We start from the raw sequence: 13,920 nt of genomic DNA, 5'->3' as shown, positions 1-13,920 counted from the left end.
TTGGGGTTGTGGAAGGTCAGAGCATATATGCAGTTTCACACTTCTGGGCTTAGAGGGACCTGTGGTCCATATGTCCAGATTTGGCGGGGGCAGGGGTTGGATTCTGGGATTAAATCAGAGCAGGACATGATCTCTGAGGTTAAAGGTCAGCCAGGCTTGGGTTTTAGTTGGGTAAGTGGAAAGTTACTGGGCATGGGAGTTTTCAGAGCCCTTAAAAGGGCCCACCTGGGTCAAGCTTCAGGCATGGCTTGATCAGGGATCAGGCTCCATTTCTCCAAGACCATCTTAGTGTTCCCCTCCTCCTGGCTTTGGATTTGTCCCCAGTCCTTCCGCCGTGGCCCCAAGATGACCACCAGCTGCAACGCACTTAGCAGTGGGGATCCAGACGGTCTCCACACTTCATTGGCCCAGATTGGCTTGAGCCTGCCTTTAGCCCTAAACTGAGACCACCATTCGCACGCCTGTCTACTTATCAAATCTCTCACCATCAGCAGAAGTAATTGCTCATCTCTCTGCATTCCGAGAGCAAGCGTCTGTCTCTTGGCTGTCATCCTCACCACGTTCTGCCTGTATGTGCTTCCTTACCAGATCCACTGTCTGCTCCTTGCAGGGGGACTGGGTCTTTATGCCTTTTCACAACATGTCTAGCAAAGGTCCTAACACATAGATGTTATCAATACTTACTGGAAGGAAGGGAGGAAGGGAGGGAGGGAGGGAGGGAAGGGAGGGAGGGACAAAGAAAAGAGTAAGAACCATGGTCCAGTCTCTAGGAAGAGGCAACCTGGACTCACAATGTCTCCCCAGCTTGCCTTTGGAATTTCCTTTCCCTCTTCCAGGTCACTGCCAGGAGCCTCCACCATGGGAATATGAACGTGAACCTTTGAAGAGAATTTACCATTTCATGGCGGGGCAGACAGTTTACTACCAGTGCATTCAGGGATTCAGGCCCCTACAGGGAGGCCCTACCAAGAGCACCTGCAAGATGATCTATGGGAACATGAGGTGGACCCAGCCCAAGCTTGAGTGCATAAGTGAAGGGGAGAACAGTCAGTTTCCAGGTATGGAGATGCCCCCCGCCAGGTCCACCACCTTGCTGCTTCTGTCGGGCGGACCAGCCTGGAATCCCTGACCCACCCGCTACGTGACCTTGCGCAAGTCTCTTCCTCTCTTGGGGCCTCTGTTTTTTCTCATTCTAGAAAACAGACTAGATAAACTCCAAGGTCTTCATCACCTGAGGTCCCCTGTACCCTGATGGGGATAAACAGCAGGAGATGGAAGAGGAAGAAAGGTCTTCCGAAGCCCCCTGGGTGCTACCTCACTGGTGATCCTGCTGCCCCCTTTTCTAGCTGATCCTGAAATTTTCCTTCTGACTCTAAGCTACCAAAACTTCCTCATTCAAAAAGGAAAGTCCACATGCCACGCACACATTTCCAACTTGCTGATACATAATGTAAATCCATTATTTGTGCCATGCCACACCATTAGCATGCCCCCTCCTCTTGTGTGAGTCCCACCTGAGCTTTGCCAAAGTGCAGATGTGCAGGGAAGGGACTTTTCAAGCACAAACACACATGCACACGCATGCACGCTCATTCACACATGCAGACAAGCCACCTACGTTGAGGTCTTCTGCTATTTTCATTCTGAAATAGTCTTACTATTTCTACAGTCAAAAGTCACTTCCATTTGACCCTAAGTGTTAGTGGTTTCTTTGCTCACCCCCGCTTCCCAGACCCCACATCTCTCTCTTGGATCTTCTAGGGAGGCTTCTGTGTTTCTTTCCCATAGCCTGACCCCCATGAGCCACACTGCACGCCAGGCGTGTCCACGAGCAACGGGGAACCTGTCACAGAGAAAAGCTCTCCTTTTGTGCATTTCTACTTCGCTTAATGGTTTGGTGGTATTTGTATTATGATGACCCGTTTCCAAGCCACAGAAGGAAACCAGAGCTGAGTAGGCAGCGTGGGGAGAAAGTTGCTGAGCTCTGTAGAAAGCCAGGGTCAGGGTCACAAAAGTCCCTCCCTCCTGCTCTGCTGTGGCCACTGAGCCACTTCGCTGTGACCCCAATGGGGAACCGAGAACTGAGACTCACACCTCAGCTAGTGCATCTGGGGTCAGCTGAGGAGGACAGGGAGGGGGCGGACATGAGACCTCCACGCCCCACCTTCTGTTCCACAAGCATCCTTACTCTCTCCTCCAGGTGATGAAGAGCCTCAGGAGAGCACGGATGCTCCCCCTGGCAGTGAAACTGATTTTCCCTTAACAACGAGGATGGCAGGTACCACAGGTACGGCTGGAGTTTCTTGGAAGATAAAAGGTTGGCTATTAAACCATGATGCAGGATAAGGGGAGGAGTTGGCCTGGAGCTGCCCGTAGGTACTAGAGATGATCACACACCTGCGGGCAACCTCCCAGTCCTCAAACACCGCCAGTGTCACAGGAGAAACAAGATGAGGGCGGCGCCTCGAGGCAGAAGAATGAAATGTTCAGATGTTGGCCCCAGGCTCCCTTGGTCTCTCCTAGCTCTCCAGTGGCTTCCAAGCCCCCAGCCCCGAGAAGCCTGGACTCTCCCAGCCCGTGCAGCCCCACGACCAGCAGTGACCAGCACCCTTCTCTCTCTTTTGCACAGATTTCCAAACACCCACAGAAGTGGCCGCGACCATGGATACGTTCATATTTACAACCGAGTATCAGATCGCAGGTGGGTAGTGACAAACGTGCACCAGACAGAGAGCAGGGGACGTTTGCTTGGTGGGTTGGTGAGTTGCTTGGTTAGTTACTATAAACTAGCTCTTTACACTATATAATGTTTATAAAAGTCAAAGACGAATCCAGATAGTAACATGACTCGGAATCACAGGCACCGGTTGTAGTGAGTTAGGAGTGAGGTCTCAAACCAGCCTCAACGAGTGCCTCCCGACCAGATCCTACAGGACAAAATACCCGGCACCTGCGTGTGAGGGGAGGCCAGGGTGCGGGGATGTGGTGGAACCAGCGGAAGAGAGAAGCATGCCACCAACACTCCAGGTGTTTCCTGGTGGGAGGCAAAAACGGGCTTTGAGAAAAAAACAAAACAAAGACCAAAACCAAGCTCTTAGAAACAGAGCAGAATGCTGGTGACCAGGGGCTGGGGGTGGGGTCAATGGGGAGGCGGGTGTCAGAGGGCACAGACTTCCAGTGAGAAGTGGAGCAAGTATGGAGATTGAACGTAGAGCGTGGTGATCACAGCTAACAATGTTGTATTGTAGACTTGAAAGTTGCTAAGAGTAAATCTGAAATGTTCTTGGCCCAAAAAAGAAATGGTAATTACAATACATTTTGCAATGTATAAGTGTATCAAAGCAACACATTGCACACCTTAAACTTAGACAATGTTACATGTCAATTATATCTCATAAGGGGAGGGGGTGAGTGGAGCAAAACAGGCTTTGAGGCACGTCTAAGACACATAGACAGATGGACGTATGGATAACTTGATAGCTTCAGGACCACAGGAAAGAAGCATCTGGGAAACAACACTTTCAGGAGATGCTAAGTGTTTATCATGCATCTTTATATTTCAACATTTCTTTTACCCATCGTGGGCCTCACTCACGGGCTCTTTAACTGAGGCCAGGGACTCTGAACCTTTCTGAAGAGGGTGCCTGTCAGCTGCTCCCCACAGAAAGAGTGGAGCCCCCTGAGGAAAGGTTTGTGTCCTTCCAGTCCACACCCCCAGGCCCTGGTCCTGGAGCCTCCAGGGAAACTCTGCCGGGAGGGAGCCGCGTTCTGAAAAGGGGCGGCAAAAACCGCAGCGCTCGCCTCTCAGCGAGCCCTTTGCTCGGGGTGGGGACGGATACAAGGGGACGGGCTCTCTCAGCCCTGGGGCCCCCTCCCCTGACCTTCCTCTCCGTCCACAGTGGCCGGCTGCATCCTGCTGCTCATCAGCATCTTCCTCCTGACCGGCCTCACCTGGCAGCAGAAATGGTGAGTCCCGGGTGGGCAAGGAAGCCCCGCCCACGCTGGGGGGAGGGGAGCGCCGCGCAGGAAAGCACCGGGGCAGGGACCCCTTCCCCCCCAGCCCACCCCCTTCCTCCCTGACCACCAGGGGTTTGGGGAGCAGCAGAGGGAGAACTGGCCAGTGCACGCCTTCCCAGAGTCGACCCACAGAATTACAGCCGCAGGGAAATGGGAAAGCCAAGGAAGCGAACATCCACTGAGCGCCTACTGTATGCCAGGGTCCATGCTTATTTTGCGAACATTATGGCAACCTGAAACCTTTGCTACAAGCCCTGGCAGGTTAAGCAACGTGGACAAGGTTGCACAGCAGAGGCCCAAACTGCAACCTCTGTCTAGTGCCCAGGACCTCTTTGCCCCTGTCACCTGGCAGCGGAGAACCAAGGGCAGCGTCAGCCCTGGTCCTCTCCTGCGCTCCTCACCCCCCAATGCAGACGCTCACACCAGAGCCCCTAGGCCGGGAACCTGACCCACGCGACCCCACGTGTGGACTTATTTGCATTAACTCTCCCGGCTGCAGAGGAGAACAACCCGGTGAGATTTAAAAAATACCAATGCTTGGGTGGGCCCCAGACATCAGTACTTTAATTTTTAATTGAGATAACATTCTTCATTTTAACCATTTTAAAGTGTGTAATTCAGTGGTTTTCAGCACTGTTGCGTATACACCACCAGTATCTAATTCCAGAACATTCCATCACCCCAAAAAGAAACACCACATTTCCCAATTCTCCATCCCCCCCCCCATTCCCTGGCCACCACTGATCTACGTTCCATCTCTACGGATTTGCCTGTTCTGGACATTTCATGTGAATGGGACCACAATGTACGTACTGTGTGCCCTGTTGTTACTGGGATGTTAGTACTTTTTAAAAGCTCCTCAGTCGCATCTAATACATACACATCCAGTTTAGACAACCCCGAGCTGGACCCGTGGTTCTGAACCATGAGTGCATCAGAATCTCCCAGGGGGGCTTGTTTTTTTTAATTGAAGTACAGTTGATTTACAGTGTTTCAGGTTTACAGCAAAGTGATTCAGATATATATAAATACACATATATATACTTTTTCAGATTCTTTTCCATTATAGGTTATCACAAGATACTGAATATAATTCTCTGTGCTATACAGTAGGTTTTCATTGTTTATCTATTCTATATATAGTATCTGTTAATCCCAAATTCCTAATTCCCTGTGGGCTTCTTAAAGCAGAGCCTGCCAAGCCTACCCCCAAAGTCCCTGATTCAGCAGGTCTGGGGTAGGGCCTGAAAATTTACGTCTAACAAATGCCCAGGTGATGCCAATGTTGCTGGTCCAGGGACCAAACTTTGAGACCCACTGCACTAACAGTGTTAAGAATCAAGAGAGTGAAATCATTTCTCTCTCTCTCTCTCTCTCTCTCTCTCTCTCTCTCTCTCTCACACACACACACACACACACACACACACACACACACACACACACACACACACACACACACACACACACAGAGTCAGTCTCTCCCTCCCTTTAGACAGAGGACTATGGAGACCTAGCTTGTCACTCTCCCCACCTCCCAGGGCATCCCCTACCCCCTCCTCACCGGGTGCACTCTGCCAACCCTGATATAAACCCCCCAGAAGACCCTGAGAAGACAGAGTCACCCCCCCACCCCCCGCCAAGAACCAAAGCCCTCCGACCCCCCAGCCTGCCTAGCCAGAGAGAAATCATCAGATTCCTTCCATTCTTATCTTGATCGTCAGGCCCACGATAAACTCCTGGTTTTCCTTCTGTCAATTAAAAAGCACAAATGATTGCAACGCAAAGGAGAAGCCCTCTAGGGTTGCCGTGTTAGGAATTATTCGCATACCCGGCAGCCTACCAATCCCTCTACGTGTTAGCCAATTCCTGAGGCGTTTTTATAGGATTCTGTGAGATGATGCAGGTAACTTGCCCAAGACGCTATTTTTACTGCACAGACAGATCCTCTCCTTCCCTCACTGACAGGATCTAATACCTATCAAGGATCTTTGTATTTGGTAGCTTAAAGACCCAAACCTTCGGACACAAAGGGATGAAGCTATTTGGGAGTGGGAAAGGTTTGGACTTGATGTTGTGAAACCAAGAACTGCCTGAAACTATATGAGTTTCCAAGATCTCCCAGAATTGCAGTCTTCCAGGAGACCTAAACAGACACTTCAAACTGACCCAGAGAGCTGGTCCAAAAGCCTTCCTAGAATTGAATTTCATCTGATGGTGCCCTCTTGTGGCCAAACAGAAATACTACATTTGATTTTTTTAATTTTTTAAAGCAATTACTGGGAGCTGACTTACCCCAGCTCCTGAGAGCCAAAAGCTAGATGTTCTGGAATTTTGAGAACTGCTTTTAAGCATAGCCATTATTAAAAATTAAATTATATAAACTTACAGTTAAATAAATTATATTAAAAACAAAGTCAGGGACTTCCCTGGTGGCACAGTGGCTAAGAATCCACCTGCCAATGCAGGGGACACGGGTTTGATCCCTGGTCCGAGAAGATCCCACATGCCGCGGGGCAACTAAGCCTGTGCGCCACAACTACTGAGCCTGCGCTCTACAGCCCGCGAGTCACACCTACTGAAGCCCGCATGCCACAACTACTGAAGCCCACGAGCCACAGCTACTGAACCCGCGAGCCTAGAGCCTGTGCTCCACAGCAAGAGAAGCCACCGCAATGAGAAGCCCGCGCAGAGCAACGAGGACCCAATGCAGCCAAAAATGAATAAATAAATAAATTTATTAAAAGAGAAAGTTAATAAGTACTCAAAATTAATCACTTTCTAATTGTTTTACTGCATTTTACTACTTTATTCTCAGGGTTATTTGCATCTGTGTATCTGTATCAAGGAAATACTATCTATATGATGGTTTTATACTGCACGTCTCTCCCCAACTCTGTATTCAAGGTAGCTTGAAACTGGGAGTGGTGGGAGTTTTTACACCATGGAAACAGGCAGCCTTTTTCAGACAGCTGGTTGTTAAACATTTGCCAACACACCAGTTCTTGGAGCCTTGCCCCGTGGGAGCTCTGAGCAAATTAGGAAGTAACCAGATGTTCCCATGGGCTGAGGAAGGGCTGGGGAAGTCTAGGATTGTACTGTCTGATAGAGTCGCCACTAGCCACGTGTGGATATTTAAGTTTAAACTTAAATTAAATGCAATTAAAAATTCGGTCAACGCGTTGCACCAGCCACATTTCAGGTGTTTGATAGCCACACATGGCCACGTTATTGGACAACATAGATACAAAACATTCCCATCACCACAGAAAGTTCTTATGGTACAGCGCAAGCTAGAAAACTAGGAGTTTTCAATTCATGAAAACCCCTTAGCACAGCTAGTTGGTTTTATTATTCCTTTTAGGCAGCTGTTGTCTTCCGTATACTTCCAAAAAATTTTGATAGGGTATCTCCTACGTAGATGCTGGTCAAAGGGTACAAACTTGCAGTTAGAAGATGAATAAGTTCTGGGGAATCTAATGCACAGCAGAGGTGATTATAATCAACAACATTGTATTATATACTTAAAAGTTGCTAAGAGACTAGATCTTAAATGTTCTCACCACCAAGAAGAAATGACAGTTATGTGATATGATGGAAGTGTTAGCTTTAACACCACGGTGTTCATTACATCTCAATATATAAATGCATCAAATCAACACATGGTACACCTTAAACTTCCACGACGTTCTATGTCAATTATATCTCAATTTTAAAATGACTACGAGAATATCTCCTATGTACCAGGCACTTGCCAGGGGCCTAAGGATGAATACGAATGGCCCCTGCTCTCAGGAGCTTACAGATCAGTGGAGGAGAAGGGGAAAAAAATTGAGACTTTAAATGTAATTTGTTAAAGCCTAAGGTTGAGGTGTTACAGGAACGAAGAGAAAGGAACCTAATCCTATATGGGGACACCCAGAAGTCTTTCAGAGCTGATACCAGCGGCCAGATAAAGAATGGCAGGAGAAGCTGCAAGTCAGAGGGGCAGGAGGAGACGTAAGGCAGCCTGAAGGGCACGAGGACGTCTGGGAGGATCTAGCAGTTCTGAACACTGGGGTGTAAAGTGCACGGGGCAGTGGTGACAGTGGTGCTGTGGGAATGGCCAAGGACCAAGGCCTGGAAGATCAGGCCAGACTGAGGAGCTCGGGCCCGATCCTGAGGACGACAGCGAGCCACAGAAGCTCGATTATGCGATAAATGGTAGCACTGGCCCTCTGAACAGTCTGGCCACAATAGAGGCTGGAGTTACGGTGGGTAACGGTGGTGGCAGTTTGATTATGTTACGATGGAATAAATCCACACAGGGGACGAGGAGAGCTTGAACTAGGTCAGTGGACATAAGTTAAAAAGGAGGAAAAGGACTTCCCTGGTGGCGCAATGGTTAAGAATCCTGCCAATGCAGGGGACATGGGTTCGAGCCCTTGTCTGGGAAGATCCCACATGCCGCGGAGCAACTAAGCCCGTGCGCCACAACTACTGAGCCTGCACTCTACAGCCCGCGAGCCACAACTACTGAAGCCCACGCGCCTAGAGCCTGCGCTCCACAGCAAGAGAAGCCACTGCAATGAGAAGCCCGTGCACCGCAACAAAGAGTAGCCCCCGCTCACCGCAACTAGAGAAAGCCCACGTTCGCTGCAACTAGAGAAAGCCCACGCACAGCAACGAAGACCCAACACAGCCAAAAATAAATAAATTAAAAATAAATTTTTAAAAAAAAGGAGAAAAAAATCGAGAAATACGTGAGTCAAGTTAGCAGGATTTGGTGGCGGATCAGAAGTGAGGGTTAAGGAAGAGGGTTGACTTGGGGATGACACCAGATGTTAGAGTGTTACAGGGGACTGTTGTCACTACACACGAGGATGACGTGTAACATGAGGGTCATGTACCCCGTGGGGAGTAGCCCTGGAGCAGACCCCCTCCTGTAGCCCCTTCCCTAAGACCCACCCAGCCTCCACACCTGTAACGGTCTGGGTCTCAGGCTCTTTCTCAGCCCCACTCACCGCACAATGATTGGACCATCACGCTGTGAGGACCCCAGGGCTGCCAGTCTTGATCTCTAGAGGGGTGGTCAGCATGTGGGAAGGTCACAATATCCTGGGGTGGGATTTAAAGTTAGCGGGTCAATGGGGGCTTCTGTTGAATGCTCCACCCACATCCGTTTAGGGCGCAGACCACATTCTTCTTGGTGTGGCATTACACCCATGACTATGACTTGTTATATCACTACAGGAAGAAGAATAGAAGGACAATCTAGAAAACCAAGGGCAAGAAGAACCCGCAGATGTCATGGACCACAATCAAAATCAAGGCAGCTGAACACTCATCCAAGAGGCATCGCCTGATCCCATGGGTTCTGCAAAGCTCTGAAGTCACATCACAGGACACCAGGCACCTGCAACCCCATCGTGAAGCCAGCTCTGTAGTATCAATGAGCGAGCTTGACCTGCACGTAGGCAGCAAGTCCAAGGTCACTGGAGGAACAGGGAGGAAAAACCAGAACTCTTGGTCCCATTTTCATGTGTATGTGTTCATTAAAGCATGACCGGCATGGAACTCTCTCCATGCCATGTATAATACAAAGAAGAGTAGCTTCATGCTAAGTTCATCCCAACTTCCCAGTTTAGAAATCCCAAGGAAAACCCTAGCACTAATGTAAGTAGACACACACGCTCTCTACCCTATGTAACTGGACCTTGCTCCTCGGTCCACGTAGGTCCTTTCCCAGCCTCTGGTTGACTAGCCCATTCTCCTGATCACATCCTTTAATGAATGCCCCCTAAGAACTCTGGACTGGTAACTAGGAATGCTTTGGACCTTAGCTCAGTGCTCTAAACTAGCCCCCCTCCACTGAACCTTCAATTCTGAGTTTCTAAAGAACAGAGTCCATGGGGGAATAGTCTTTGGGTAATACCAAAAGAGGACAACCAAGCCCTTGGAACTGTGGAGCTTCAATATTTGAAAAGATTTCACTGGAGTTAATGTCAGGAGAAGGGGGATAAGCTAGATCCTAGGTAATGGATTATTCCGGTCAAAAAGCTCCAGCTGTACATGACTAATGGGCCACTTCAAGAGTTAGTTTCTCTTGGATTGCTATAAATGATACTCTGTGTTTGGCCAGCATGAATTTGATGTTTACAGACAGACACACAATGTGCAAATGTGTACATTTTCAAAGAAGTGTCATAAAAACACTGATAAGGGAGCAATACGTTCAATGTTTATGGAAGGAAAGAAAGAAGGAAGTCGGGGTGGAGTGGGGTGGGAGAGCATGTGATTATGGACAAGGTCACACTAGTGATCCTCAAACTGTTAGCACAACGTTGAGCAAATCAAAATCACCTGGAGGCCTTGTTAAAACATAGAAGGGGGGACATCTCTGTGCGCCAGTGGTTAAGAATCCGCCTGCCAATGTAGGAGACATGGGTTTGATTCCTGGTCCGGGATGATCCCACATGCTGTGGAGCAACTAAGCCCGTGCACCACAACTACCAAGCCTGCGCTCTAGAGCCCGCAAGTCACAACTACGGAGGCAGCGTGCCACAACTACTGAAGCCCACACACCTAGAGCCTGTGCTCCACAACAAGAGAAGCCACCACAATGAGAAGCCCACGCACCACAAGAAGAGTAGCCCCGCTCTCTGAAACTAGAGAAAGCCCACGTGCAGCAACGAAGACCCAACGCAGCCAAAAATAAAAAACAAAACAAAAAACACAGAAGGCTGGGCCCACCTCCAGAGTTTCTGAGTTAGCAGGTCTGGGGTGGGGCCTGAGACTTTACATTTCTAACAGGTTACAAGTGATGCTGATGATGCTGGTCCAGGGCCACACTTTGAGAACCATGGGGTTTATGCCTCCCACCCTCAACTCTCACTGGAAAAATCAGCCTCAGGGGCTGAGATTTCAGTGCAGATTCAGACTTTTGCCAAAAATCTCAATTCTCAATCAGTTGACTTAGATGTCCAGGTTAAACAAAATCACATAATGAAGATTAATGAAAAATTTAAATCAGCAGCCAGTTTTCATTTCTGAAAGGGCAGGAAAATGTTATGAAAAAAATGGGCAGGAGTCAGCAGGTCCATATCTAGATTAAAGAACCATTTTCTGTCCTTTCTGTGACCAACCAAGTACCATCAGGTTCCATCATCAACATCCCCCAAGTATATGTTTTCTGGGGAAACTAATGTTAACACGAATATAAGACCAGAAAAAAAATTTTTTTAATCTTATTTATCTTACTTGAATAAAACTGGATTATCATTACTCATTTTGGGGGAGGGAGGTCCATGAGATCAAAATTTTTTTCATAATACAGTTGACCCTTGAACAACACAGGTTTGAACTGCATGAGTCCACTTACATGTGGATTTTTTTTTTTTTTTTTTTGCGGTACGTGGGCCTCTCACTGTTGTGGCCTCTCCCGTTGCGGAGCACAGGCTCCGGACGCGCAGGCTCAGCGGCCATGGCTCACGGGCCCAGCCGCTCCGTGGCATGTGGGATATTCCCGGACCAGGGCACGAACCCGTGTCCCCTGCATTGGCAGGTGGACTCTCAACCACTGTGCCACCAGGGAAGCCCTATGTGGATTTTTTTTTAAAGTAAATTCTACAGTGCTACACAATCCCTGGTTGGTTGAATCCGCAGATGCAGAATCGGGGATATAGAGGAACCACAGATACATAAGAACCATGGATACGGAAGGCCGACTATAACTCACACGTGGATTTTTTACTGCACAGAGGGTCATTGCTCCCAACTCCAGTATTGTTCAAGGGTCAGCTGTGATTAAGATGTTATTTACCTTTTTCACTCTCATTCTCTTACAAATGTATGGTGGAGTTTTCCAGAAGCTACATGATATGTGATGATGTCATCGCTCTGGTGGTAACACATAATGAGTTTACTACTGCTGTTTATAGAAGAATTAATAACTAATATTTTTTAAATTTCCTGGTTTTAGTGTCTAAGTATGATAAGTATCACTAGATGTAACTACATAACAAAAAGTTTTGAGGAGCCTCAATACTTTTTAATAATATGAAGAGGTCCTGACAGATGGCTAACAAGCACATCATCATTGGTCATTTCAGAAATGCAAATCAGATATATATGTATGTATAATGGAATATTACTCAGCCATAGAAAAGAATAAAATAATGCCCTTTGCAGCAACATGGATGAACCTAGAGATTATAATACTGAGTGAAGTAAGCCAGACAGAGAAAGACAAATATCATATGATATCTCTTATATGTGGAATCTAAAAAAAAAATATGATACAAATGAATTTATTTACAAAACAGAAACAGACTCACAGACATAGAAAACAAACTGATGGTTACCAAAATGGGGTGGGGGGAGGAATAAATTAGGAGCTTGGGATTAAAATATACACACTACTATATATAAAATAGATAACCAACAAGGAACTACTGTATAGAACAGGAAACTATAGTCAATATCTTGTAATAACCTATAATGGAAGAGAATGTAAAAAAAGAATATATATATATATATATATATATATATATATAAAACTGAATCACTTTGCTGTACACCTGAAACTCACACAACACTGTAAATCAACTACATTTCAATAAAAATTTTTTAAAAAAGAAATGCAAATCAAAACCATGGTGAGACACCACTTCATAACTGTTAAGATGACTTTAAGGGGAAAAAAAAGAGGAGATAACAAATGTTGACAAGGATGTGGAGAAATAGGAACCCTCATACATTGCTGGAGGGAATGTAAAATGGTGCAGCCATTGTGGTGGTTGTTCCTCAAAAAGTTAAAGAATTACCAGGTGGCCCTGGCACTTCCACTCCTGGGCATGTTCAATAGGAAGGAAGAAAACCCTTGTCCGCACAGAAGCTTGTATAGAACTGCTTATAACAGCATCACAGCCAAACAGTCAAGAGATGGAAACAACCCAAAAGGCCTACCAACGGAGGAATGGATAAGCAAACCATGGTCTCTCCACACACTGCAATATGACTCTGCCATAGAAAGGAATCAAGTCCTGATAAAGGCTACAGCATAGATGAGCCTAAAGAACATTGTACCAAGTGAAAGAAGCCAGACACAAAAGGTCACATGTTGTATGATTCCTTTTATGTGAAATGTCCAGAATAGGCAGCTCCAAAGAGACAGAAAGCAAATGAGCAGTTTCCAGGCCTGGGGTAAGAAGAAAAGCCTGAACAAACTGAACACCAGTGACTCGTCTCAGATCGTCAGCCACAGGGCAAAGCTCTGCCCCCAAAGTGAAGGGACAGACAGGTGGATGCAAAGAATCAACGGCCTCCTGGAGCAGACACTGGGGCAGGGAAACCTAAACCCATGACTGCTGGAGGCTCGGTGTGCACAAGTCTGGGAGGTATAAACTCCAGGGGTCCAGTCATAGGAGGCCCTACGTCTCCATGAGTTTTACCTCCCGGGGGTGACCCAGGTCCTCATGGTGACGGTCAGAGAAACCCCCCTCATGCTTGCAGCAGGGGGAGGGGGCAAAGGAACCAATTTTGAAATATACCAGACACTCTGCTCTCCTTAAGGAGGCTGTCCCTGGGAGAAACTACTTCCCTAACTATCTGGGGTTTTATCTAAGCCTAACACACCAGAGGGAAGGGAAATGCCCAATTCTGACCTGCTCTACCTTGCACACGGGAAAAGGGAAATATCAACTCCAGACTCCTGGATTCCTATCCAGGCTTTCTATCCCACCTGAGGGGTTGGGGGAGAAGCACAGCCCCAGGCTCACTAAGGAGACTTAACCCCTAATTGTAAGACAATTGTAAGATAATTGTAAAACAATCCCTCCCCCACAACTCACCATCACATCAGTATGGCTCCTGTATAATAACGGGGAAACACAGCCCAAAGACCCACACATCTTAGACACTATTTAA

The 13,920-nt window shown here is 47.4% G+C and overlaps 1 protein-coding gene across 1 annotated transcript in view; it reads left to right on the top strand.

Annotated features, from left to right (window-relative positions):
• Positions 1 to 9,522, top strand: part of IL2RA (interleukin 2 receptor subunit alpha) — a 42,711-nt gene extending 33,189 nt beyond the window's left edge. The window contains exons 4-8 of the mRNA XM_060121003.1: positions 837 to 1,058; positions 2,201 to 2,287; positions 2,630 to 2,701; positions 3,900 to 3,966; positions 9,247 to 9,522. Of these exons, the coding sequence (XP_059976986.1) occupies positions 837 to 1,058; positions 2,201 to 2,287; positions 2,630 to 2,701; positions 3,900 to 3,966; positions 9,247 to 9,271 (473 nt within the window). The 3' untranslated portion in view covers positions 9,272 to 9,522. The remainder of the gene's footprint in view (positions 1 to 836; positions 1,059 to 2,200; positions 2,288 to 2,629; positions 2,702 to 3,899; positions 3,967 to 9,246) is intronic.
• Positions 9,523 to 13,920: the final 4,398 nt, after the last annotated feature.

Source organism: Lagenorhynchus albirostris, chromosome 1, assembly GCF_949774975.1.
Source record: "Lagenorhynchus albirostris chromosome 1, mLagAlb1.1, whole genome shotgun sequence".
Lineage (NCBI taxonomy): Eukaryota > Metazoa > Chordata > Mammalia > Artiodactyla > Delphinidae > Lagenorhynchus > Lagenorhynchus albirostris.
This window is presented reverse-complemented; position numbering and strand designations above follow the sequence as displayed.